Source organism: Leptosomus discolor, chromosome 1, assembly GCF_034619465.1.
Source record: "Leptosomus discolor isolate bLepDis1 chromosome 1, bLepDis1.hap2, whole genome shotgun sequence".
NCBI classification, from domain to species: Eukaryota; Metazoa; Chordata; class Aves; order Leptosomiformes; family Leptosomidae; genus Leptosomus; species Leptosomus discolor.
In genome coordinates, this window is record NC_141391.1 from 12039686 (window position 1) to 12067070 (window position 27385).

At 42.3% G+C, this 27385-nt stretch overlaps 2 protein-coding genes across 3 annotated transcripts; one reads left to right on the forward strand and one right to left on the reverse strand.

The window, feature by feature from the left end:
• Nucleotides 1-1656: 1656 nt before the first annotated feature.
• On the reverse strand, nucleotides 1657-22001 carry MRE11 (MRE11 double strand break repair nuclease). The gene is made up of 19 exons (XM_086475910.1): nucleotides 21893-22001; nucleotides 20823-20955; nucleotides 19767-19927; nucleotides 19065-19152; nucleotides 17996-18137; nucleotides 16173-16287; nucleotides 14957-15142; nucleotides 14619-14790; nucleotides 14041-14121; nucleotides 13352-13478; nucleotides 11651-11754; nucleotides 9026-9199; nucleotides 7759-7821; nucleotides 6569-6785; nucleotides 5539-5622; nucleotides 4454-4509; nucleotides 3922-3989; nucleotides 3474-3552; nucleotides 1657-2285 (listed from the first exon to the last, which is right to left on the reverse strand). The coding sequence occupies exons 1-19, from the start codon at nucleotides 21910-21912 to the stop codon at nucleotides 2235-2237; spliced, it is 2121 nt and encodes a 706-aa protein (XP_086332036.1). The 5' UTR covers nucleotides 21913-22001; the 3' UTR covers nucleotides 1657-2234.
• An 839-nt stretch (nucleotides 22002-22840) lies between these two features.
• Nucleotides 22841-25658, forward strand: ANKRD49 (ankyrin repeat domain 49). Of its 2 annotated transcripts, XM_086475952.1 has the most exons (3): nucleotides 22841-22866; nucleotides 23488-23758; nucleotides 24696-25658. In XM_086475952.1, the coding sequence occupies exons 2-3, from the start codon at nucleotides 23501-23503 to the stop codon at nucleotides 25152-25154; spliced, it is 717 nt and encodes a 238-aa protein (XP_086332078.1). In that variant the 5' UTR covers nucleotides 22841-22866; nucleotides 23488-23500; the 3' UTR covers nucleotides 25155-25658. The 2 variants fall into 2 exon arrangements, with proteins under 2 accessions (XP_086332078.1, XP_009953438.1); XM_009955136.2 differs by lacking the exon at nucleotides 22841-22866 and having other exon boundaries at nucleotides 23468-23758.
• The last annotated feature ends 1727 nt before the right edge of the window (nucleotides 25659-27385 follow it).

A 27385-nucleotide genomic window follows, 5' to 3' on the forward strand; every position in this document is an offset into this window, starting at 1 on the left:
AAGGCTTCAGGGAATAAAAAGGCTCTTTTAGGTTCCCTGCTAGAGCATATATTCAGGCAAAGTAACAACAGTCATGTTCAGCGAGAGCCAGAGAGACACAACTGCCCAATCCCCTCTCCTTGAAGGAGAAAGTGAAAATGCAAAGGCATGCAAAAGCTACTCAACGTAGTTAGTACTTCTCTGACGTGCTGGGGCAGTAGCCGATCAATTCTTCTCACCTCTTCCTTACTAGTTCCAATGGACACAGCTTTAGATCAGCACTTTTTGGGGAGCGGGGTGTACGGAGGTGAAGGAAGAAGAGGAATAGGCCTAGGTCTTGGCTCCTTCACCAGGAGTGGTTCCCCCACCGCAAATACACCACTATTTTAAAAGCCTCACTTGAAGAGTATTTGGAAAACAGTGATCCCGTTTTAGGAGGGTTACTGCAGCAGTGGGCTGAGGAAACACCTGAAAAATGTTGTATTGGGTTGGCATGGCAAGGTTTCAGTAGCGGGGGGGGCAGTGAGAAGCTGCTAGAAACTTCCCCCATGTCCAACACAGCCAGTGCCAGCCAGCTCCAAGACGGACCCACCGGTAGCCAAGGCCGAGCCCATCAGCGACGGTGGTGGCTCCTCTGGGATAACATGTTTAAGAACGGGAAAAAAGTTACTGTTTAGGAGCAACTTCAGCTGGAAAGTGGAGTGAGAATATGTGAGAGAAACAACTCTGGAGACACCCAGGTCAGTGAAGGAGCAGAAGGAGGTGCTCCAGACACTAGAGCAGAGATTCCCCTGCAGCCCATGGTGAAGACCATGGTGAGGCAGGCTGTCCCTCTGCAGCCCATGGAGGGCCATAGCAGAGCAGATATCTGCCTGCAGTCTGTGGAGGACCCCACACCAGAGCAGGTGGATGCCCGAAAGATGCTGTGACCTCCTGGGAAGCCTGCACTGGAGCAGGCTCCTGGCAGGACCTGTGGCCCCATGGAGAGGAGCCCACGCTGGAGCAGGTTTGCTGGCAGGACTTGTGACCCTGTGGGGGATCCACACTGGAGCAGTCTGTTCCTGAGGGACTGCACCTGTGGAAGGGACCCATGCTGGAGCAGGGTGAGTGTGATGAGTCCTCCCCCTGAGGAGGAGGGGGGACAGAGACAACATGTGATGAACTGACCCCAAGCCCCAGTCCCTGTCCTCCTGCACCACTCACGAGGAGGAGGGAGAGGAAATCGGGAGTGAAGTTGAGTCCAGGAAGAAGGGAGGGGTGGGGGGAAGGTATTTTAAGATTTCATTTTATTTCTCATTATCCTAGTCTGATTTGATTGATAATAAATTCAGCTAATTTCCCTGAGTCCAGTCTGTTTTGGCTATGGTGGACAGCGATTTCTCCCTGGCCCTAGCTTGACCCACAAGCCTTTCATTATATTTTCTCTCTCCTGTGCAGTTGAATAGGGGAAATGACAGAGCAGCTTTGATGGGCAGCTGACATCAACCCATCACCTATGTCAGCTAAGAAAAAGGTAAGAGGCCACGTCCTGCCCATTACTGCCTCAATTGCTTTATTCTTCAAGCAGCATTCCTGTGAAGCTCTAGGTTTCCAGCCCTTACACCTCATTTAGACAGTAAAAGCTGACGACGCGACTCCATCTGAAGTCTTTGGCACTTCTTGAATTACAGAGCAGAATTCACTCCTGTATACCATGACATTTAATAAAAGTGCAATAGTGGGTTTACTTCTCCTAGTAGAGTTGAAAGTATTAGAACATTTCCAGCTTCAGAACTGAAAACTATTTTTGGGTCAAACTCTTCAGAGTTTAAAACTGTACCCATAGGAAATTGCAAGTACAAGTTTCATTACGCTGACTGAGTCCATGTCCATATCCATACTTGCATACTACTATAAATTTACTCCTCTGCAAAATTCAAGCCCAAGAGATGGGGTTTTCTATAAAAGATACAACTGTTATTTACATTATCATCCCAGAAAGAAAACAGGCTTTTAGAAATTTTAGAAAGAACCTGCAGCTCTTCAGAATATTAGAGACACTAATGTACCAAGCAATGCAACGCCCAAATTATACCAAATTTGGTGCCAATGGCCAAAAAAACCCCACCCAACCCCAAACCAAAAACGTTTCATAGAAGTGAAAATTGAAGGCAACCCCTCATTTACAGAGAAATGTCGTACAGAGAACGCTTTGTAAACCGCCTTCCGTTTTCTTCACTAACTTTCACGGTCTCTCTCATGTAGCGAGGCAGAAGTCACTTGGTTCTCCTTGACGTTGCTGTGGTTTTGAATGGATCAAATTCATCCTGCCGTTTGTAAACAGACATGCATTACCAGAACGAGCATGCATCCCGAGTCACAGAAAGTAGTCACCTTCAGATTAAACTAGAAAGCCTGGTCACATTATTCTATGTCTATGACAGACCTGTTCTTGTTGGTTTTGATACGAAAGAGATTATCCATTGATTAAAAAAGCCCAAATGACACATGTGCAGAGAACAGAAATGGGGTTTATGTCAATATGATCGGAACAGCTACTTTGAAACGAGGAACAACCTATATTTCATGTGTGACCCAGGAAAATGTTATCACTATGAGCAGCACATCCTCAATGAAGTTATGTCCATATACACATCACACACAATTTACAGAGATTTGCATGACTCAAAAATAATGGGTTTTTTGCATGTTCAAGCAAACATGCAGTTTTGTATTTCCGGTCCAAGAAGAGATAGCATAGGGGAGAGAAGGGACAAGAATGTGACGTTTTCTGTGAAGTGGCCAACTGCTGACATTTTTAAGGTGAGGATCCTGACCATACCTGACAGTCTGCTAGTGCCTGACAGTATAATGTGTACTGTACTCAGTTCGAAACTGTGAATAAAGTTCTACTTGTTTAATTATGGAAGAAACCAGTTCCTAGCAGTTCAAATACACTGCAAGGAGAGACTTAAACTTTAAAAAAAAAAATAATCAAAACAAACCCAAAACCCAACACTATCTTCAAGTGTATTGTACATAATTTGTAACAATAAAACAGTAAGTACCCTGGAAAATAGCCAATTTTAAATGCAAAAAAAGATTCTTCCTTTTTACAAGAATAAAATACATAAACAAATGAAAGGACATGGCCAAGCACTAGAAGAGATTACAAGAATAAAATACATAAACAAATGAAAGGACATGGCCAGCACTAGAAGAGATGACAATTACTTTCTTCCCCAGGCAAAATAACCTATTCCACACATTCCAGGAATGACAATTAACTGATTAAGAATTGTAGGGAGAAAGGACTAGATATTTTCCTGAGGTCCCTTCTAGCCTTATTGTTGATGATTATGTATATAGTCTAATTAAAGCTGGTTGCAATAATCTAGCCCTGTTAGTGAAAACGAAAAAATTTACTCTGAAATGCTTTATCGAAATAGCTGTAAAACAGTAAGTTATAAAAGCCTACATGAAATAAAAGGAAAAAAGACCTCTATATACCATACCTCATCTGACTCAAAATCAACTCCTTTAGATGTTTGGCTTTGTGAACCTCTTTTACTACCTGAAGGTGTAGTTGACAACCTTGAAACATACAAAGAGAAGAAAAAGAGGCATCAGCACGTTCTCAGTTACACATACTCCAATAACCTTCCCTTCAACTTAGATCTGACCACCAATAGAGAGATTAAGAAGCCAAGTAGGACGATTCAAATTCTCAAACGAACAGATTTATTCTAAACTCAGACCTAGCTTATCTCAATCAATAGATCAATTGATGGTTATAGAAAGATCATCCACATTGATAGGTAAAAATTTACATAGGTTCTCTAAGCAGTGTTACGACTTTCTTAAAATCTGTTCTTTCAGGCAGTGGATGAGATGCCTGGACTCTGCCGATTGTCCATCAGGAGTAAGGCAGTCATGGGACACCCATGAAGTAAACACACCAACCTTTGATTTACTCTGGAAGAAGGAGCAACAGAAATGTCTTCTAGATCAGAATCATCATCTATAATATCCTGAAAAAAATATATAACTTATAAAGTTTTTTCACCAGATTTATTCTTCTAGAGATATAGCACATAAAACTACAGCACTATAGCACAGAAGCTCTGGGCTTTTTTCCAACTATATACCTACTTAGTTATAAGACACACTTGACAGGGCTCCAGGCTAGAAGTGTACAATGAGCAAACACAGCAAAAGTTCAGCTCTTCAGATCTTGCAGAACTCCCAAAATACTCCTGTACATACACTCTGTACCTTAGTCTGAGGTCACACATAAAACACGGTCTTTGTTTTTCTCAGACAAACACCATACCAAAAAAGGGTACAAAAGGTCTACAAATTAACACGCAGAAACTTGCTCCTGGAACTGATAGCCTGGGAACATCTGCTACTATACGCTAATTTTCTGGCCATATATTTATTTTTCAAATCAGAAGACAGCAAAAGGCAGCGCAACTTCATTCACGCTTCTTACCTCAGAGTAAGATTTAGGTGAATTCAAGGAGCGCTCTGGTTTCAAAGACCTAAAGGCTAGAATAAAGCAAATACAGTATTTTTAAAGTGCTCACACAATAAAACGCAAACAACGTTACATCATTCTTTTTAAGACCTGCCTAGTGTGCCTTTCCTCTGCAAAACACCCTGTGAATCAAACAAGCAGAAACCCCCAGACCCAAATCAAAACATAGATTAAGGCTTTGCTAGAGTCTGACAACCCAGGGATCTAACCCTCCGTGCAGCAGCAGGTATTTCCCAGTCTGGCTGAAAAACCTTCAGTAATTTTGGCTAACAGGAAGAGAAGAATATTCCTCTAATTGATATTCTTGTACGTCCAGCAGTTTAGACATTAACACATCTGCTAAAAGCGATTTCTCTGCGGTATTTTAGGTCATTTGCTGACCAATTTAAAATTTAGGTAATTTGTGGATTAATTTAAAACTTGCTCTACCGTTGGGTATCTTGTGGGGGATTCACGTACAGATTTGTGAGCAGTAATTTTTTTCTTTAATACTCAGATTACCTACACTGTTTCCTCAGAGCCTGTCCTCTGTAGCAAGGAAGGGATATTCTCACACATGCAGCTTCAATCACACATAAGTTTCATCTTCCCTAGTAAAAACTGGCATTTCTAAAACTTGCTACAAGGTAAGACTAAATGGACTTGCATTAAAGCTTACTAACTTGTAAACATCAGTCAAATTCAACCTTTTTACCCACTAAGGAATATTCTGCATAAACCAGATGCTATTAAGTCACATTCCTTCTAGGCTTATTCCTTAAGGAATTGCATACAGCAAGGCGTTCCCTATTTCTAGTTTTAGTCAGAAGTTCCTGACAATTTTACCTCAAGACAGCAGGATATCACTTTTCTTTTTTTTCCCCCTCCATTTTTCTTTCTCTTATCACTGTTAGTTATTCTACTTGATTGGGACAAAAAGAATCTCACAGCTGAATTGGACTGAGAGAAATAAGGGCAGTCAAGGCACTGCGTTGTTAAATAAACACTTTCATTACAACTTGAGAGCGCAGGTTAGAGCAATGGACAGATCCAAGGCCTACCATCCATGATTGACATATTCTTGGCAGGCACAGATACAGGCTTGTAGGTTCTGCTGCTAGTAGCTGACTCTTGGCTGATGCTTCCTGTAGGGATAGACAATATGCAAATCTGTGAAGTGGTTATTTTGGGGTGTCGTGTGTCCCCCCCTTTAGTCTATCATTGCTGAGAGGGAAGTCACTTAAAAACCTACATTCCTCTCTTCTTATTGACTCTTGTCCTCGAATCAAAGTCCTCTGTACCCGCAGAACTGCTCTGGGACCAGTGTTCAAAGCTCCACAGACACACGCCCCTGCTCTGACGGCATCAGAACAGCGTTGGAGCACATGCTCCTACAACTAGTTGAAAAGCACGAAATCAGTCCTAAGCTGCCTGCCTTTGTTTCAACTCATCCTGCTCTTAGACCTTCGGGCATATTACTGAGGCAACTCAAAGGAGTATATTACTGCAAGACCTCATTTTTTTTTTTTTTTCTTTAACATATATATATATATATATATTTATATATATTTATATGTAATGGAAGTACCATTATCAGTGTAAAGTGCACAATCACACACAGCCAAGGAGCTGTTTAATTTGTTTCGCTTAGGAAACGCTCCCCATTTTCTCACTCACAAGAAACAATGAAGTCTCTTCTAAATAGCATTAGGCTACAGACAATCTGTACCTCCTCTCTACACTGATCAAAGGCATTACCTTCAGCAGTAACTAAGGTTTATCCGTGCACTTCACTGCACAGACCTTCCCAGTAATGCATCTTTTAAGAATCTACTACATTTCCATAGCTGAGAAGCAGGATATTTTTCTTTCAATCACCCTGTGAAAAAGTCACAACTTGAGCCTTGTAAGGCACTCAACTGTATGTAATATGGTACCAGAAATACTCGTGAAGAATTTTTTTTCCAGTAGGAGTCCTTAAGCAACAAATTTCCACTTGATGGAAGCATCAGAAGAGAGCTGTCTTTCAAAGAAAAAAAAACCAAAAACCAGTCAGTAACTGCAGCACAAAGAATGTGAAGTTTTTCTAACCTCTTCCCCGTCGAGATGACCCTCTTGCTGTTGAATTTTGTCCTCTTGCACCTCTTGCCCTACCTCTTGCCCGACCCCTTCTTTGGCTCAGTGTTGCAGGAAGGCCATCATCTGAATCACCAGTGCCTTTCAACCCCGTATCCATGAGTTCTTCATCACTGGAAGCTGCGACAAGAACTGCATCCTCAGATCTGTGGGCTCTAGCCCTGGTCATTGCCTGAAATGGAACAGTAAGTGCTACAAGGAAAAAGAATCTTAAATGATGAAATGGACCATTGTTAAGTCCTAGTTGTCATATACAGGTCTAAACCATTGAGGTTTAGAAGACCCAAATCCACAGTGATATGGAAGGCAAGGAAGTCTATCAAAAAGCAGGGACAGTATTTAGTCTATTTAATTTAGATGTGTACACATAAAATAGTTCACTAAGCTCTGATAACAAAACGGAGCTAGTTAATATGATACACTGTCAGTGGAGTGTGGTGAATGGTTGAGGTCATCCTCTGTCAGCCACATGTGTCTGCTCAGAGGAAGCACCCTCTGGGCTCCATTGACTTGATCTTCACACATGACAGTGGGTGCTTAAGACAACTAGTTCATGTGAAGATCTCTCAGATTAGGAGAGCTGAATTTCATCCCTGCTGTCCTTTTTCTCAAAATTTCATTCCGGTCCCACATAGCTTGCAAAGACAAATAAGCACCAATGCTGTCAGTGTTGGCAATTCTCTTTGGAAAGATATATGAATCTAGACACGAATCTCTGGGAGATCTAAAACTCAGATTGCTGATGAGGACAACAGTACCTAAAGCTTTACCAATAATACCAATTTGTTCCAGTAATATCACTCAATACAGCCCATGCACATGTCCACTAGTGATGAGATCACAGATAGTTTAAGCTGACAGATCTCTGAAGGTCACCTGCCTGGTCTAACTTCAGTTCAAAGCAAGAACAACTGAACATTCAGGTTCACAAATTCGCACAAGAAAAGAGATCTCAAAAGCCAAAATCAGCAGTAGCTTAGGCACACATTATATCAGGGAAGATTTAAAAAAAGACTTACTAACCCTCCCTAGGCAGACAGGGACTTTTTGGCAAGGACAACGTTGAAGTATTGATAAGTGACTTCATTATATGCAGAAGTCACCATGCCACTCTTCAGCCTATGTTCAAAACTTAAAGGAGTTACCTCACGAACTTCCTCATCCTCCTCTTCGGTATTCTTTTTTCTGCTCTCCCTGAATTTTCGCACCTGAATTAAAAAAATGTTCCCATCAAAATAACAGCTAATTTCATATAATAGTCAAAACACCGTATGTGAGAAGTCTCAATCACCCAATTATTACGTCAAGATCATGTGAGAGGCAGAGAAGAGTGCAAGAAGAACTGAACAGTTTTTTTAGGGTCTTTTCATGCTGACCTACAGTTTAAGAATCTCACAGTCTATCAATAACTGGAGCTACATCACTGGGGAGAAAAAAAAAAACTTGGGACATGACACAAAGCAGGAGAGACTATGTTCAAGAGAAGGAAAGTACATGTAATTTGGCTATAAAGGACAGTGAAATATGAATACCTGGAAAAGAAGGGGGAGAGATGAAGAAGGAAGATAGAAAACAACGATATTGAGAAGAGACAAACATTGCAATACATGTACAGCTACAAAAGCTCAGTTCATCAAGTATGGAAAAAGACATGATGGGTGAGAGGGAGAGTATTAGTCCAAAAGACAAACAGAAAAAACCCAAACCACCAAAGTGGCACAGCAAGACTACACGTACTGGTTGTTTACCGTCTCTCCCAGCCCCTCATGAATTAAAGCAATCGGCAAGAAAACAAGTAGGTGCAACCCCCCCCCACCCCCGCCGCCCCAATTATTCTTTACACAGCGCACAGTTAAGCTGCAGAACAACTTGTCACATGATGCTTGAATATTGCAACTGAATACACAGGCTCACATGGAAGCTCAGTGAGTTGACAGGGTTACTAGAAAGACATAAAACATGTTTGCCTCTGGGAGACCCTGAGCTGCAAGCAGTTAGAAACTAGTAGAGCACCTGAAGGATAAGTTTCCTTTATGCTTGCCCTCTTCTTGTACTCTTCCCAAGCCAATGCGAAAAAGGTAAGAAAAGATTATATCTATCATTTTTCTCATAGTATACACACACACACACACACACACACAGTTCTGAATATACAGGTGATGGATCTTTTCTATGCATGCATGTGCAAATAAAGCGAGAATCAGTACAAGCATACCTAAACCCCATCTTCAATACAAGCTTTTAAACTATGTATTCGAAACTTCATCACCATATTTATTAACTCCAGAAAATTACTAGAGGTGAGTGTTGCACACGCTCCACTCACAGGCAAATCTACTAAACCAGGTCTGAGCACTGGTTTTCCTACTATCTGGCTTGACCTCTCCTAAGGAATTAACAACAGAATATTACCTCCTCATCTATCTTTTCTTCCTCCGCATCAGTGCGACGCTCCTTAAGAAACCTCTGTGTTTTTTCTAGTTGAAATTTCACCAACTCTTCTATGGCATCTTTTTCCTCTTTGTCCACGAACTCTTGCACTGCTTCTCCCATTCCTCTCTCAGTTAGAAGTGAAAGCTGTACTTTCTTTATAAATGGGGAAAACATTTTGTTAAGAAGCATCTGCCATCAAAGCAAGCAAGTAATATTCCTGCTGTTTCAGATAAATACTACATTAAGTTGGTTCCAAAAGCAATAGTGTGCATTGAAGACTTCAGCCAGAGAAAAGCACAGCAATAAGCAAACATGTCATTGGTCATAATGTAGTTACAACCTGTTGCTACCAGCATGTTATATCTACTTAACAGAGTATTTACCAGGCTCAAAGAAAAATGTTTCATAAACAGTAAAGAAACTACACTGCTAGTCATATCTAATTTGTCTGAAATGTATTGCTGAGAGGTTAATCGTATTCTTTCCTAGTTCCTCTCTTTTTTAAACTAAAGATCAACCTGCAGAGACATAAAAAAACACTATTAAAAACAGGCCCTGAATTATTACAGATTACTAAGTTTTACTGTAAAATTCTAACATTAAAAAATGGCAGTTACAGAGCAGGGCAAATTTTTATTATGAAGCATTCAGAGTTATTAAGCAGATGTGTACTCTATTGAAATGCAGTTCTGTAAATACCAATAGTTCTCACATGTTCATCAAGTGAGATGATATTCACCAAGCTATTCTATATTAAGATATTACTACAAACCCTAATTAGTAGAAGTAGTAGATGCTACTGGTGGTGTCTCGCAGCCATTCTCTTCTCTACCCTCCTTCCTAGTACAGTAAGAAGAAACATCCTGAGAATGAAACCCCCATATGGACAGTAATGCTTAACTAGCAGCCTCTTTTGTCTGTAAACTATGGCACAGCTAATTTCTCAGTAATAAGCATTATATATGCTTATTAATGATTTTTGACCCTTCCAGGTGTCCTTCAGGAACTGTTCTGAATCATAAAACCTTCCCTGAAATAATGCTGCGCAGAGGAGTAAGTTTTACAGCTATTAGAAAATAAGAAGTCTACCAAAAAAAGAAAAGATAAGTGGCTGACTAATGATGCAGAACATTCATGTTGATTTTCAGAAATTAAGCTGTCTTCCAAAGGAAAAAAAAAACACAAACAAAAAGCTTGCTAAAGAGACAAATAGCAGTGATTTCAATTCCCAGCTCTCAGCTTACCAGCAACCCTGGAACTGAACAGAGTCTGGTACTTGTTAGACATTTTTCGTCTAAGATTTTCTGAACATCCAGCTACAGGCCTGTGCCACCCCAGGGTCCAAGGGCTCTTTTGTTTCCCTAATCGGATGAGATCAGAGCTTGTGCTTTGGGCTTTGCTAGCCATCTTAACACAATGTTTGAGACCCCTATCATCATTTGGGGGCACAGTATGCTGCTCCCCCCCTCCCCTTTCTTTCATTACCAGTGTTAACTTAAAAGCTATTGATGCCCTACTGCAAGCCTTCCCAGAGCATCAACCGATTCCTTCAAGTCTTTACAGATGTTTTGCTGCTGAAGTAGGCCTCAATGCAGGGACCAGGAACTGGGCTGCTCATACAAGAACATACAAACGAGTTGGGAAGATTGTGTAACAGCGACAATTTTGCAGAATAAGGGAGGAAGAGAGATTAAAAGCAAAATTTGTTTTTCGCTGAATAACACAGTGCCCTGCCTTTGACACTGCTGCCCCTCCCCAGGGGATTTTGGGGTGGCATGCATTTGAAGAAGTACCTACTTCTGAACTAGTCACCCTGGGTTCCTATCATGTTCAGAAGGCAACAGCCCTTCCAGGGCATGATTTATCCTAATACTGACACCTAACAAGTGTCTAAAGTTAGGCAAGATGATACCATTTCGCAGATCTTTAGCCCAGAAATCCTTGCTCTAATGACTAAAGCATGTCCTGAAGTAGCTTCTGAAAGTTATGCTTGCTCATCCAGATCAAGAATTTGGATGTCTGACTCTCTGATTATTATTTTTTACCTCTGAGATGTTACTGTCCTGGTGTTAGGGAAGGGAAATAAATCAGGTTTAATGAAAGAGTGGGGAGAAAGCAAAGTATTGGGGGACACTCTTCCTTCTCTGCTTTAAATACAACGTGGAACTGCACTATGTCTGAGGACACAAAGATACTGCAAACTAACAAGTTACTCCAAGTCAGCCAGTAATAGTAAAGTACAGTCTCACATTGACCCTATAGTAAATAAAGGTGACTTCTCACTTGGAGCATGCTGCCTCACATTCTTCTCCTGTAAGAACATGACATATCATTTAGCACAGGGCAGATACTGCAAGTTCACATAAAGAGTTGACGTAATGCTCTCAAGCCAGCACGTGTTCACATACCCTGTACAACCTATATACAACAGCTACTTTTAACCAAAGACACATACTTCATATAGGAACTCACATACAGTTATACAGGAAACAAATCCACTTCTTTTCAGGGCACACTTCCATTAAGAATGCAAAAAAAAGATAAAAAGATTATGTTCCATTTAAAAAGAAAAAAAAAAAAAAATCATAAAAGGTAGAAAGATACCTTCTCCGCTGTCTGAAAATACTGCTTTACAAGGTCTTCCACCCTCAGTGTCATCCCCTCGGAAGCAGGTCTGCCAACCAGTTTTCCAAAATTAAGATCACTGTCTGGAATAGAAAAGCACAGCAGCACTGTCACTCACGCTTGCAGCTTTCAATTATCACCCCACTGACAGTAATACGTAAAAGGCCTCTTAAGAATTGCGGTCCCTTTTACACGTAAAGGGTTTTTGTTCTAACTGTAGAGCCTATTGTCTGGAAACACAGGTAAACATAATGGATGCAGTAATTGTACAAGACAACTCCACATCTAGCAGATACAAAGTGTTCTTCTAACTGTAATTTTAAGTTGAATACTATGTCCTGAAGGTTATTATAATTGAACTCTAGAAGACCGCAAATGGAAGAAAATCCAAAGACCCAAAGCACAAGGGTTTGGGTTTTTTTAAGTAACTCTGTTACTAGAGAAGAAGTTTTCCTCCAAAGCACACTGACTGATTTTCAGTAGAAAGTGTTCACAGCTCATTAGGCTGTCCCCCATTCTCGAGCAGCAAGGTAGGAACAACAGAGGAATGAACGGGATAATCAACTGAGGCTACCACATAGTATGCAGAGTAATATATAAGTGAAGCTGAGATTCATGTTAAACAGGAAAATGCAAAGGTATTGATGAAACACGGTGACAGATGTGGTGGTAGCTATCTTGCATTCCAAAAACGTTAATGAGATTACGCAACTATTTAAAAAAAACCAACAACAACAAAGCAAGATTAATACGTCATAATAAAAAAAAAAATATATATATATAAAAGCAGTTCTTATTCACGAAGCAAGATATTTTGAACTTTGTAAAACTGACAGCGTAAATAAAAACCGTCAATGGAATTCGAGTACTTACAATGCACTAATGTGAAATATTAACAGTTCTTTAGCACAGCATGTTCTTGAGCAAGCTGTATCTTCATTAGCAATTATTAAAAATCCAGTATTTGGGCAACATCTATTAACCATTTATTAAAAATTCTAGGCACAGTGAGAAAAGCTACAATAGCAACAGCTATTATTTGGTTTGCACAAATGCTTGAATAGAGACATACCTGAAACAGACAAGCCAAGAACACCTCATACACATGATTAATTAGGGCAAACAAATTGTTGTTGTACATTCAAACTTTTTTTTTTAAAATATACAAACATCTCAAGCCCATCTCCTCCATTACTATTTCAGGTATAAACAAATTAATTACTAATGAAATAAAATTAAAAAAGAAAGGGAAAAAGCACAACACCCACCTCTCTTCCTGCGGAGTGCCCAAAACCAACCACCTCATTCTGAGAAGTCTCAGGAGTGAGATGTTTAATGCCTTTCATGGTAATTATCATAGAAGCACGGAGTAACTCAGTCTGGTACAGGGCTATATGTATTACTCTAAGCAACTCAATAAGGTTCGAGTCCAAAGAAAAAAAGGAATTATTTATGAATAACTATCAGAAGATTCTATGCTGAATATCAGAATTTTAGACAAACCCAGAAACAGAACAGAAAAACTTGAGCAATATGTACACTTAAACGAGACTACACATCTTTACTTCTCCTGCACCACATTAGATGGTAGACACCAAACCTTTGCAAGTGCTGGGTAACATAACAAGGGAAGAAGAATGAAAACCAAGGCAAGCCAATGATTCCTGCCTTTATAATTACCATTTTTCTCTTTTTGTTCACGATGCCTGAAAAAGTGTATTATGTCTTTTGGGTTAGCCACCCTACCCATGTACTTCTGGCTAAAACAATGGACACTGAACGGTTCGAAGCCGCCTGCATAATCAACCTAAGAGAGGAAAGGAAACATTTAAATATGAAACAAATAGAAATAGAGAAGCCACACAAATCAAGATATGTTTGTTACCCTTCAAAGGAAAAATTAAAGTAAAACGTAAGTCAACCTAAAATCAATGCTTTACCATACTATGCAGAATGGCTGACAGATAATAATAGTTAATAATTACATTACAAGAATAGCTAACAGCAGCCCAGATTCCTAACTTGTTCATAACTCGTTTCGTTTACTAGTCTTCAGGAAAGTTTCAGTAACTTAGGGTAGAAACAAACACAGGATAATATGACTTAAGAAGAACTCTGTAAATAGCCACTTTGCATGCCCCTACTCAGACCAGCAGTGAAGTACGCTTATGACTAATACCCTCCTTTACCACAGGTCACTAGTTATACCACAGGTAAAGGGAATCATGGTACGAAGGTGATTTACATTCGCCTGTACACAGTAAGACATTTTAGACATCATGTGTTTTAGACAAAAAGCATGACTTTGCTTTGAAACGTTTCACAGTGACCTTTCAAAACAAAGCAATCCAAACCAAACAATTCCTTACTCGTAATCTTATGAGAGGCTTCTCTGGCTGGCGTGGATTTCCCAGGCGTTCCCTTTCTGCATTGTCCAGCATCAATTCAACCTGCAAAGCAGAATTAGAAATTCAGTTCCACTTTGTTCTCTTACAGATGCCTGAATCCTTCAAGTGTAACTTGAAATACATCCAGCTGCAGGGGGGAGCTATGAAAACAATAATTATAGGATGGGCTCTCATTCCTAAACACACATATATGTACCAGTATCCAGCCAAAATATATGTACAAAATATATGTACAAAATCCACATATATGTACCAGTATCTTCATGTAAGAATGCACGAGAAAAAAAAAGGCACAATGACAGGCTTATCTTTCAGCTATAGCATAGTCCAGCACATCTACATCGCTGATCACTCACACTGTTTTACTTTACAGCCACTATCCTTTGCTACATTTCTAGCTCCAAGGAAACACAGGAAGAGACTGATACAGACCTAAGAACCAAGACACGAGATTTCTTATCTTCCAGTCTCAAAACCAGTCACAGATCCCCTTCCCTGCCCACACACTGTATCCATATACTGGCAGCATTACAAGTTACCTTTTCCATGCAGAATGCTTGTATTGCCTGCGTTACTTTAGGGTTGTCGGGGTTAAAAAGATCTGGATGATCAGCTAGAACAATATCCTCCATATGGAAAGTTCGCACTGTCTCTAGAGCAATCTTCTGCATCTTCATTTTTTTTCCTTTAATGTGCAGCAAACCAATGTGTCTAGAAGGAGAAAGGCAGCTTAGCAGAAGATAAACTTAAGAGAACTTAATCCACACTGTAACACAAGTCCTTTCATGCTTAATAGAAGCATTTTTCCTTTCTCACCACAACACACAAGACACATAAGGCAAGGGCTGAACAAGAACAAAAAGAAAAGATCACACACTTCTTCACAGCTTCTCCAGGAGACAGAGACGTCACCACTGAACTTCCTGGCTGAGAAACGTAGAAACGTTGCTGTTCATTTTGGGATGGAGCTATTTTGCACTCATGTTCGTGACCCCACACAACAAGATTAATAAAGTCATCTAAAAACTGCTCTGGAATGTAGTTGGTAGCTCCATGTTTGCTCCTGTTCAAGAAAAGAGAAAATAATTAGAATGTGTACAGTCATGGGTGGGCAATGGGGGACTGAAGGAGGAGAAAAACACCAGCATGATTTAATGATACAGAAACTCCAGTAAAAATGTCTTACATACATTTCACATCCATTACTCCTCACTTTTATTCCTTATGCAATTGTTTAAACTATGTGGTTAAATAAAACAGCAAGTTGCACAGCTCACCCTTTTCTGCTCCCCTCCTATATCCGGGAATCCCTTTTCTTCTTACTTGTCTTGCAAGACTTCAGGACTTTTTCCACATGAATGCTTTTATAGCACCTCATGGCTTTGTTTGTTTGTTTTTTAAATGGTGGGGTAAAACCCACTGAATTAAGACACAGAGCACACCAGCCCCCATCCCTTTCCAGAAGGCAGAGGAGATGGAGGAGCGAGCTCCATCAGCCTGCCGGGCAGAGATCAGTACACAGCTATGTTGGTTTCTGCCTCATGGTTACTCGCAGACGAGGATTGCGCTTGTATTCAGGAAAAACTGCCACAAAGGATTTGGGGAGAACGCCAAACGTGTTCCTACCACCACCGCTGGGAGAAGTGTGTGGGCAGAAAGAACACATCCTCCCTGCCCTCTATGCAAGAGAAACTATACAACAGAGCAGCGCAAGGGAAGATACGGTACCCGCCAAGTTATGGTTCAAACACGGGTAGAAAATGCAGTATGAAGTTTAATGCTCTTCCAGCTCTAGCAACCCTGCAAGACTTAATTATGCGCATATTACACTGCAAAACCTCCACTCCCCTAAGTGTAAGAGTTTGGGAAGAGATTTCCCAACATTCCTAATTAATTTATTTCAACTCTTTTCCTTTATGATTCTTCTGTAAGAAGCGCTGTAAAAGAATGCTTTTATTTGGGAAAATCTTAAGAAACCACTACTCACATGAAGCACCAACTAGCATAGCTGGCTTTCTCACCTATTGTTTCAAGGCAGTTATGAAATAATGCAAGAAGTTTAAAAGTCACCGTAATCCGTTCAATACTGTTACCTATTTTGATGAATCACAAACAAGTTAAACCAACTATCTTCATCTTCCTTCGGTCTCAGCATGGTTACTTGTTTATTGACAAACATACGATACAACCTCTCATCTGGAATAGCTCCTGGAGTGGACAAAATAAAACATTAAATCATCTTTGTGCAGTAAATCAACTATTTTATAGCATTTTTATTAGCAACTCTCTTAAAAAGAGCATGAAAAACATAACTTTGTAGAAAGATCAGATCTTCATTGTCATGGCCTAAGAAGTCTGAGGCACGATTATGAATTTGAACAGATCAAAGTATAAATTGGCTATTTTACTAGATAGACTTCTCAAAATAAGACATTTTGACATGAAATCTACCTTTAAACAACTACAAAGCAGTTTCATTAACTACATTTGGTTTGAGACCTTTTGCCAGTTTTCTGTGCCAAACAACTGACTATAGGCAGAACTAAAAATATTAGAGGAGGTGTTTTGTTTCTTGCTGACAGAGTAAGAAGTGTATTTTGTTGGAAGATGGAGTCTCAAAAGATATACTGCTGAGCAGAGATGGAGTTCTCAAACATACTTCAAAATTCTCTACAAGAAATAAACCATGAATTCTGCGAAGTCTGTGCTCTCCCACGCAGCAGGAAGTCTGCAGTACTTCTGAACTGTTTGTCATTGATTATTTCCTTGATGTTTTCAACAAGGAAAAAAGCAAACCCCACCCAAACCATCCATACCCAAGGTTCATGATGCATTTCAATAAAATCCCATATGAAGTTTACATATTTTGTACAAGAACAAGTGCTCTCTAAATCAGAGAAAGTCAAGAGGGTACATAATCCAGGCACAAGCTCAAAGAAACTCCTCACGAACATTTTCATGCAACACCACCCATACTTTAGAAAGTTGTTGCAGTAATGATTTTGGGTATTAAACAATTCAAATGCTTTTTGAAAACTTTTATATTGTGGTATTAGAACCTTCACTACTAACTCTTAGAACATCTAGCAAGCTTTTAAAGTATCTTGTTAAATTCATGAAGTCACAGTCAACTAGGACTTAACTTACAGCTATAAGAGTTGCTTGGAAAAAAGGGTTTAAGCACTCATGACTGGACATAAAATAACGGGAAAAATTTAAGATTTTAATAGTTAACTTCTCTAGACATAAAGCCAAACGTGACCATTCTAAGTAGGAAGCGAGGGTACAAGGGAAGGTGGAGGAGAAGATAGAAAGGGACAAACTGAAGTTGAAAACCCACCATAGAACACCTTTAAGAGATGAAACTCTTCGTAAGTTTCTTTAAAGAAACTGAGGTGACCTGTGACAGATGTTACTTAGGAATCACTTCAGACAGACATGTCAGACATGAGGTTTCTGCTCAGACACTTTATGTTTTTAAGTATAATAAAAACAATGTGTGAACACACAGTGCTTAAGTTTTGCCTTAACAGGTAGGAAGTAAGTTTAAACAGGAGGAAGTGAGCTTAATACACAACAGTGAGAACTTACGAGTGTGACTGCCCTGACTCGATACACAGGCACTATCCAGGGCTAACTTACGCAGTGCTCATTTAAGATCAATAAAAGTACAGAACTAAAGTTATTGAAGGATTTATTTTAAAATAAAAAAGTAAAGAAAAAAACCCTGTCAGCCAGTGACAATGTAGCAGGAGGAGAAAACCTGACACTGTCACAGAACTGATACGCTTTAATTCAGCATTACTTAGACCTTCGTCTTTGTTGTAGCACTAGATGTTTGTTCCAACCTAATTCAGACCTACTGAGCTTCAGTAATGCAGGAACTGCCTAGCCAGTCCGGCAGGCTCATACTCACCCAAGCCATACAGAGCAATTTTTGTTCTACCCTTACGCAGTAAGATGGGACTAATATCTATTTTCTCCACAGAACCTGAACGTCCGAAGTGATTCAACAATCCTGCACAGCTTAAAATATCCAACGCACACAGTGCATCTGCCTGTAGAAAATATTAAAAAACAAGTGTAAAAACTTTCAACAGAACATTTAGTCTTAAAATCCAAGTGAAACAGTCTCAAAAATGGAGACAGAATATCTTTCCTTAAGTAACTTCTGCAGCTGAAAACCCCCACCACATATATTAGCTCCTTTTTTAGCACTCATGGGTACAGAAGCAAATCCCTTTTCCTTGTGAGTCTTGCCTCATTTGAACAACATGAAATTAAACATTAAATCATTCAGAAAAACAAAACAAAAACCCAAACAGCTGAAGTCTCTACACTGCTATAGAAAATTATCTGCTTAAGCAAACCAGGCAACAGTGGGTCCACAGCTAAACTTCTGTTGTTAAAACACTCATCTCCACGACACACTGCCATTGATACAAAACGCAAAGTTATTAATCCAACACACACACTTTGCTGCTTTGTAAATGTCCTTTTCCTGCTTACTTTTAGTTGTTGATTTTTAAACTGGCATTTCATCATTACTCGATTATCTTCCTTGAAAATGCAAGATGCATATCAACTGTACATGCACAAGGCAAAGTTTCAAAATTCCCCTTCTTTAAGGAAAAAGCTTGCAGTCTCTACAGGTAGAATTTCGGTTAGAAACTTTCTGAAAGGCTGCCGTTTCTTGGCGTGAAAAGTGATTTTGTTCTCAATGACAGGAATCTACGTAAATTAAGAATTTAAACATAGTTCATATGGACCCCTGAACTTCTTTCCGTTTTCTTTTTTAATGTCACGCTTAACTTGTCGTCATTAATTAACAGAATTCCTAAAGACACACAAAATATTTACATGAAGAGTGATGCAACTGACTAAAACTAGTCTCTTCTCCAAGAACTTTATTTCTATACACGTCTCTAGTTCTATAACACTATTTTTGTAATACAGCAGTATAGTACAATTATGACAATAATTACCCCTGTGGGATCATCATGATTGCCGTGAATACTAAAAATTGGAATAGAAATGTTGAGATTTGCATCCTGATAATTCACCCATGGAAACCTGAACAAGAAGAGAAAAAAAAACTGTATCAGAATATCTGTGGACAGTTCCCAACATCCTCTTCAAATCAAGGTCATCACATACCATGACAGCAGCGCAAACGAGTACCAAGTGGCTATGAACAAGCTTAAGCTGCACAGTGTAAGAAGATTCTTACTCATGGACCAGATGGCATTTCCCAGGGGGAACAGGGTAGCAAAAAGATCCTATTTTTTTTTAAGCCAAGCCTAGGAAAAGACTTGCACAACACGGGTGGTACGGGTGATAGCGGTGGACGGGGCTGTGCAGCCTTTGCTCACACACAAAGCGCTGCCCGTTTCACCACGGCCATTCACGTCAGTTTGGCTACGTGCATCGTCCTTGCAGGACAGAAACTGAACATAATGTATCGAATGTCACAGCACAGTCAGAAGTTTCTCAAAAAATTGTGTGCAGCCCTTTATAGACTTAGATTATAACAGATGATAGGTGAAGTCATCCTGTAAACTATCCCACACAAACAAGCCCAAAACTTCAAAGTTCCAGTCACGGACGATATAAATCATAAAAATCACAGCACGTTCGCCCAATATGCAAACCAAACCTTACCCCAGAATTTCCAGGAACATACTTACTCGCTATTATGAAAATTAACTGCCTGATCACTCAAAATTTCAAACTGAACAGGACGATCACCCATGCAGTATTTTCTTAGCGACTCCAAACAAGAGTGTACTGTTTTTCTGGAAGGTTTGTTGTCATGAAAAAGGTCTCCACCTAGTAAAACAAAGTCCACCTGTATGTAACAAAAAGCTCTATTATTTTAATAAAACATTTTGTATTACCTTGAAAGACTTTCAAGTAAATTGCTAAATTATTTCTTCTAAGGAGTTCCACGTATCTCCTCATCTCTGGACTTCTACAGCAAACAAGTTGGAAGTTGCAGACACGGCATTTAATTTCCTCATGAAACAAACATTAACTAAATTGTTCATTAAAACAAAACCAATCCCAAAACCATTCTTTTACAAAAAGCTACAGAAGACAAAAACTGGTAGTGCTGAAAAATAAAAAACCCTATTGGTGAACTGTTTGAATAAGGGTCTTGAACATTTTCTTTGTCAGCCATGAAGATAGACCGTATCTTTTCATTGCTGTCGTACCTAGGAGGAAGAAATCAGTAGCTACTGCCACATCACTTCGAGAAGGTACTAGTTGCAGCTTCTGTATATATTCAGCTTTTGAAAAAGCATTAGGGGAAAAAAAAAAAGTCATCTTCATCAAAATTACAAATAATTTTACTAAGAAACATTCAATCCAAACCACACTTTAAAAGTTCCTAACTTCCTCCCCCCCTGAGTACTTTCTGAGTTGTCTGAAGACTTTGTATCGTTACCCCCCACCCTCCCAATTATCTTCCCTTCTTGTATTGACAAACCCTCTCCAAATACCACTGGAACAGGCACAGGCAATTTGAAAACACCGTTAATGCAACTGTCATCATTTAAACAAGAACACTCTCCCAAAGGTATAGGCCCTCCTTGCTGCTAAAACAGAAACTGGCTGCAATACATAGTTTAGTTTATTCATTTAATTTGATATGCCTAAAGATTGCACCAGGACTAAGCTTTACAGCTTCTGGCAGGTTGGAACCTATTTTCCACAGTCTCACTCCAAAAAGCAGCACTTACTTCATTCTTTTGAGCATGGTCCAGAATTTCATTAAAAGTTACAAACGTATCATTTCCACGCACCGGATCCTTCTCCAAGTAGCCAAGATGAATATCAGTAGCAATAAGTATTTTAAAGGTCTCTTCATCATCCCTGAATGAGACAGGAAAATTTGTGTCAGAGAGCAACATACTTAAAGAGTTTTCACAACAGGCTTTATTAAGGTAAGCTGTTGTGTCCAAAGTCATTAAATACACAGATGTGTCATAAAACACTATCATAACGTCATTCCTATAATGTTCTCAGAACATTTCACTACTTTTATTGCAGATAGCACTTCACCAAACCAACCAGTTTGAAGATACGGTTATCCCAGTCAGCCTACTGGGATAAAGGGCTGCAACCACCTCCCTGAAGTATCTTATGAATAACTAATGAATCCTTTGTATGTTCTCTGTCTCTGAAAAGACCTGCTGTCTGCCTTCAGCCTGTACCTGGTGCTAAACTGGTGCTAAGCTACTCTATCACCTGCTGACACCTCACCAGCCAGGGAAGGGGCCCAGGAAAAGGAGAGGAGCCCCGTGGTTGAAGTGAGAACAGATCTAATGAAACTGCACTAACACCAGCAAAGGGATACAGAGTTATACTCAGCCCAATAAACAGCGGCTAGAGAACAGTCCTCAAGAGCAGGAAGGAGCAGGAGGAACCCCAGCAGGGACCCCACAGGATCTCCCCTTCCTCAGCAAACCTTCCCCCTTTATAAGGGCCATGACCTTATGGTTTGGGCTGCACCTGTGGCTAACTCAGGTCAGCTGCCCTGGCTGACTCCAAACTGCAAAAGGCCTGCCTGGCACGGCTAGGCTGGGATTCCGTCCCAGCCAAACCAGGGCAGCTGGTGAACACTTAAACATTCAAGTTCTCACTTGGCACTGGCAACCTACACATACATGAAAGCAAGTACAACCATCATAAGGACCTAAGGGAAAACACAAATGACGATCCGAGTTCTTCTTAACTCGTTCCAAACATACAAAAGACTTGCTGTCTAATACGACAGAACTGCATGGAGCTGCAGACAGCTGGGGCTTACTGGGAGCTGATGGTACTCATCTTCGTGCCAAGACTCCTCACACAAAGGCTCTGGACACAGCTTAGTCAGTCGGGTCAGAAGTCGGTTTCTATCTTCATAGACGCCATGTGAAGCCTAAGAGACAAAACCAGACACGAATCAGCAGGAAGGGCACAGTGAGCTGAACGACCGGTTGCCCAGTCCTTCACTGGCAATTATTGGTCGCAAAAAAAAAAGCAAGATAAGGAGAGTCGCGCTCAGTTCAACCATTTACTACCGCACAAGACGCGTAGCTACCCGGCGGGGCGGCGCCAGCCCCCTCGCACCGGCCGCCCTGGAACACAGCGCTGCCCCTGGCGCCTCCCTCCCTGGGGAGGCCACCCGGAAGCACACAAGAAACGGGCAACCGCGCGGGAACGGCCACGAAACGGGACTGGGCAGGAGGCAGGGCGGCTGGGCACGGCGGCACCGGGGCCCCGGGATGAGCACGACCGCCATCAGGTTCAGCACCGGCGCACGGTAACGGCGGCAGCAACCGGCCCGCTCCCCCTCTAGGGATGCGGGGGCAGCAGCCAGCGCACGAAGCGCACTGGAGCGCTGCCCTGCGCAGAACGGAGAGCGACGGCGGGGCCGCAGACCCCCCCCACCGGGGCCCGGGACCCGGGACCCGGGGCCCGGCCCTCACCCCGCGGCCTAGCGCGGCCACCTGCCGCCGCGCGCCGTTCCCATGGTGCCGAGGAGGGCGGGGCCGCGCGCAGCTCTCGCGAGAGCCGCCCCGCTCAAAGCGCGCGCGCGCTGGCTCACCGCCTCTCCCGCGGGGCCGCCGCGGTTAGTCAGCCGAGGAGCCGATCCCGGCCGACCGCTGGCGTCACATCCGCTGGCGGGCGCGGGCTGGAAGGACTCGTTAGGCGGGTAGGGGGTGTGCGTCCTGCGGCGGCTGGCCCCGCCCCAGGGCTAGCCCCGCCCCTGGAGCGCTCCGCTGGTGGGGTCGGCAGGTGCGTTCGCTCGTGCGGTGGGTGGGGGGCGAAGCTAAGCGGGGCCGGGCGGGTGGCGAGTGTGGATGGGAGACCGCGGGGCCGGCGTGGGCCGGGCAGCCCGCAGGCAGGGCGGGCCGGGGAAACGGGGGGTGCCGGCCTCAGCCGCGGGGCGGGCTCCTGCTGGCCGCCGGTGGCAGCGCTGGGGCCCTCCCGGGGTGGTGCGGCCCCCGCGGAGGGGAGGGAGGCCGGCGCTGCAGGCCACGGCCTGGCTTGGCCTGGCCGGGCCCCGCTCGGGGAAGGGACGGGCGGCGGGAGCGCCGGACGGGGCGGGCTCCGCGGGGGCGGGCAGAGACGCTGCTCCAAAGTCCGGGCTGTTTCCCTAAATCGGTTGTTTGTCGCTGTGCGGAGCGCCCGCTCGGGCTCGCCCCGCGGGCCTGGGGGCGGTGCCGCCTCTGGGCCGGGCCAGCTCGGGGTTTGCCTTGCGCGGGCGAGAACCGGGGGTCCCGGCGGAGGCGCGTGGCACTCGGCGCTGGAGCTTTGCTGCTCGCGGTGCTGCTGGCGTCCGCGACGGACGCGTTCGTTGACGGTTAGTGACGGTAACGGTTGTGGTGAATGGCGCTGTGTGTCTGCTGCCCACAGGCGGTGACTGAAAATGAATAAAGACAAACAACTCGATGAAGATGATGACGACAGCGACCAGTTTGAAGACTTTATGGAGAATTTTAACCAACTTGACCTGCTGGAGACGCACAGGCATTTGATTCCTGTAGGAACGCAGAGCTGTTGGTCTGGGCAGTCCGATGATGATGACGATGAACAAGAAAGAAGTGAGGAATGGTACGAAATGCAAGAAAAAAAAATGGAAAAACATCCAGAGAAGCTGCTACTCTGGGCAGCTGAAAACAATCGGGTAAGACATTTATTTTGTTCATATGTGTCACCGACAAGAATGTTATTTTGAGCAGACATCTACTGCTTCATCCACAAACAGAAGTTACCAGCACTTCCCTTTATCTCTCTGATCTATCTCGATCCGGCTTTGCAAGCCACTGTATGTCAAACATCTCCCTTTGTAGCCCCCACACCCCGAAATCTCTCTGGATCCATGAGCTTTCAGAACAAAAGCTGTGACTGCAGCTCAAAGTTCAGGTAACAGCACTCTTACACTTCCACAAGAGCATGCCAGGCTCTTCCTTCATGGCAAGTTAGCCTTTTAACTGGGGTGCAGAGGGCGTACCTGAAACTTTATTTTCTCAAAAGCTCTGTATGTAAATAATGGGTGACTGTTTTCCTGTCTTTTTATAGAGGGGAAAAAAGCTTTTTATTCTTGGAAGTGAGGGAGAGAGGACCAAGATTCCTGTTACGTAGCTGATTCCGCCCTTGCGTAGCTGATTCCGCCCTTGCGTACGTTGATGTCCATTAGCCACCTTTCTCACACGCACAAGCTCCACCTACAGTCCTGTGGAGGAACTCGTGTCCTCACAGCGACTGGGGAGAAGGCGGAAGGCAAAGGCACTCCTAAGGCACTTCAGCTAAATGCTTACAGCAAAGTGGGGGGAACTAGGGCTGTGTATTTTTGCAACAGACTGTTCATGTTGTATCTGTTTAAAAAAAACCCAAACCAAAAAAACCCTAAAAAAGCCAAAACAACAAAACCCCATCCCACCCAAAAAAAAAATGCCACCCCAGTAACAAAGTAACAATAACTGGTTTTGGTTTAAAATTTCTTGTTGCACTTCAGCCTTTTTGAGACCGGCAAAATGTTCTCCCATAAAACTTCAGAACAGGAAACTCCTGACATCTTATCTGCAGAGTTCAGTCTTAAATGACCTGCTTTCTTTCCGTAGCTGAGCACAGTGAAGAGGCTGCTGTCCGAAAAGCTGGCTCCCGTGAACGCTCGTGACGAGGACCAGTACACTCCCCTCCACCGCGCGGCCTACAGCGGGCACCTGGACATCGCCCACGAGCTGGTGGCGCAGGGGGCGGACGTGCACGCGCAGACGGTGGACGGCTGGACGCCGCTGCACAGCGCCTGCAAGTGGAACAACACGCAAGTGGCCGCGTTCTTACTTCAGCAGGGCGCAGACATCAACGCGCAGACCAATGGTTTGCTGACACCCCTGCACATCGCTGCAGGGAACAAAAACAGCAGAGAAACCCTCGAACTCTTGCTGATGAATCGCTACGTGAAACCGGACCTGAAAAACAACTTGGACGAAACAGCCCTCGACATCGCTAGGAGGACTGACATATATCACTACCTTTTTGAAATAGTAGAAGACTGCATTAATGCTGTCTCCCCTTAAAAGCTGCGGTTAAGCTTGTCGATGTGAGGTTGGCTGCCTCCTGTTTGTGTTCTGCATGCTCTTGGGTGCTGGTCTGTCCCTTTGCGACAAGGTTTTCATTCGAGACACTTCAGTATTCTCCTCGGGCAAAATGCCGCTTCTTCAGATCAGCTCAGTGGTCTCGCTCGCGCTGTGAAGCGTTACTGCTGTTACTCAAGGTATTCAGAAAGTCGCAGGAATTTCAGTGAGTCTCCGTTTAATTAGTGCAAATTTGGAGGGGCTTTTGTAATTGGCCTGTGCTGTCAAAGCAGGAGGGAAAACTGGAATATTTACTTGATGTGAAAGAATTCTGGCTTGGTCATGCAGAGTTTATTACAGCTCACTTGAAAATTATTTTTTGAGAAATTGTAACTTTTTTAAAACTGCATGAAAGCTCAGAATGAATGTAACTTATTTGGGTGATAGAAAAAATGGTGATCCTGGTGTAAAGCTTACTATAAAATAAAATAAAATATGTAACCCTAAGTATTTTGCTGTCATATCTTTAATTGTCAATGTGATTGCCTGTTCATAAATCACAAGCATTATTCATAGGATGATAAAATAGTTTCTTTTTTTTTTTTTTTTTTTTCCCCTGGTACTTTTCGAGGAAATAACTTTCTATGAAGATCCAGTTTACTTTTCTTTTGCAAATTAAGTTGAGGAGTAAAGTTTTAATGGCATAAAGTTTTAATGTCAACTACGGCGTTAGTTAGAACAAGTAAACAATTGTATGAGGATAAACATACTGTTTATCCAACCAACATACTGTTGTGTCTGATTAGTTACTGCTAATTTACTGCAGGACACGCTGAACAATGTTTCCCTTCCACTTTCGAATCCACGAAGGGAATTCCCCATTCCAACTCAACATCAGCATAGTTTGAAAACTTTACTGGCATTTTTCCTCAAAATCCCTTAATTTCAAGACCATTCATTTTATTTGTCACCTTTTTAGTTGGTGATAGCTTGTATTACTAATCCTAGGCAATCACATCCCAGTTGGGCTTCCAAAAGTTCTGATGGAGATTTGGCTGCCGTTTAACCAAACTCAAGGTGGTGGGGGTGGGTTGGTTGGTTTGTTTCTTAAGACTCTGAGGCCTTTAGCATGCACTTGAGTGCAGCGTCTCTCTGCAGTCATGCCAGCTAGAATCTCACCGGTTTGCAGTGAAGACTTTGTCTGAGGCGTTCTTATCGGGTCTTGGCACTGAGCACTACTTGGTTTAACTTAGCAGAAAAATGCTAATTAATGCTATAAATTTTCACAAGAGACATCATAGTTTGCTGTTTCTGTTTGTCAGTTCAGCCTTTCTGCTAGCAAGCGAAAAATCTATGATTTTTGGAGTTGATTTGAGAGTTTAATTTACCTGTGTTACTGTTCACATCAGCTGTATCAGACTGCGTTTCTCAATCTTTCATCTTCTTTTGCAGAATCAGCATCTCTGAATTATTTAGCTACCTGTGAGAGGCCCAGTAATGCACACTGCTCATCTTTTTTTTTTTTTCTTTCCCCCAACTTGGTTCAAGTGTAAGTTTCAGACAAAAATCACTACTAAATGCAAGTATTTAATGAGCAAGGGTTTTCAAGTACCAGTACATTTCAAAACAATTACTTTGAGCAGATAGATCTTTTTTTTGATCAATAGTGGTTTAGAAGGATGCTGGTAGAACTTCAGCAATGCTGTCAGCCCAGCAGATGATCTGTATTGCATGGGATTTAGTACAGTAAAGATTTTCCCATGGTAATGGTGTGCTGTATGGTTTCGAGCTTCAACCTTGCCATCTATAAATTGGAAATGGAGAAACCTGCTTCTTTGTATTGGTCAAATTGAACTAAAAATTGAATGCAAGACCTGAAGTACTGTCACCCAGTATGAGAGCTGTGACAAAAAAAACAATCTGCTTCGTTACAACAAACCTTGTCCTGTGCAGATGCCTTGCTGAGTGATCCCAAGCTCCTTCCAGACACCACTAGCAGAGCTGAAGCACATTTGTAACAGCAGCAGGGTTGGGGGCTGTTGGCCTGCATTTGGTTCTCTGATCAAGCCACTGTGGAGGGCATCTCTGTCACTCACCTTTCTAGAAGGCCTGTTAGAAAATAGAGAACTGTCTCTGAACTATGAATGGTACAAGATGATTTTAATGCTTATTATTTTGAAAGTTTGGTTTCAGGACATCTGTGGAAGATGAATACACCTTGAAATACGTCAAAG

Excerpts from the sequence above, each read along its gene's own strand:
- MRE11 (XM_086475910.1), bottom strand. The coding sequence starts at position 21,912 with ATGAGTACCATCAGCTCCCA. Across the intron at positions 19,153-19,766 it reads GTTAATTTTCATAATAGCGA|GTTTCCATGGGTGAATTATC; the intron begins GTAAGTATGTTC and ends CTTCTTGTTCAG. Across the intron at positions 15,143-16,172 it reads TTTGTGATTCATCAAAATAG|GAGCAAACATGGAGCTACCA; the intron begins GTAACAGTATTG and ends TTTCTTGAACAG.
- ANKRD49 (XM_086475952.1), top strand. The coding sequence starts at position 23,501 with ATGAATAAAGACAAACAACTCGATGAAGATGATGACGACAGCGACCAG. Across the intron at positions 23,759-24,695 it reads GGGCAGCTGAAAACAATCGG|CTGAGCACAGTGAAGAGGCT; the intron begins GTAAGACATTTA and ends TTCTTTCCGTAG.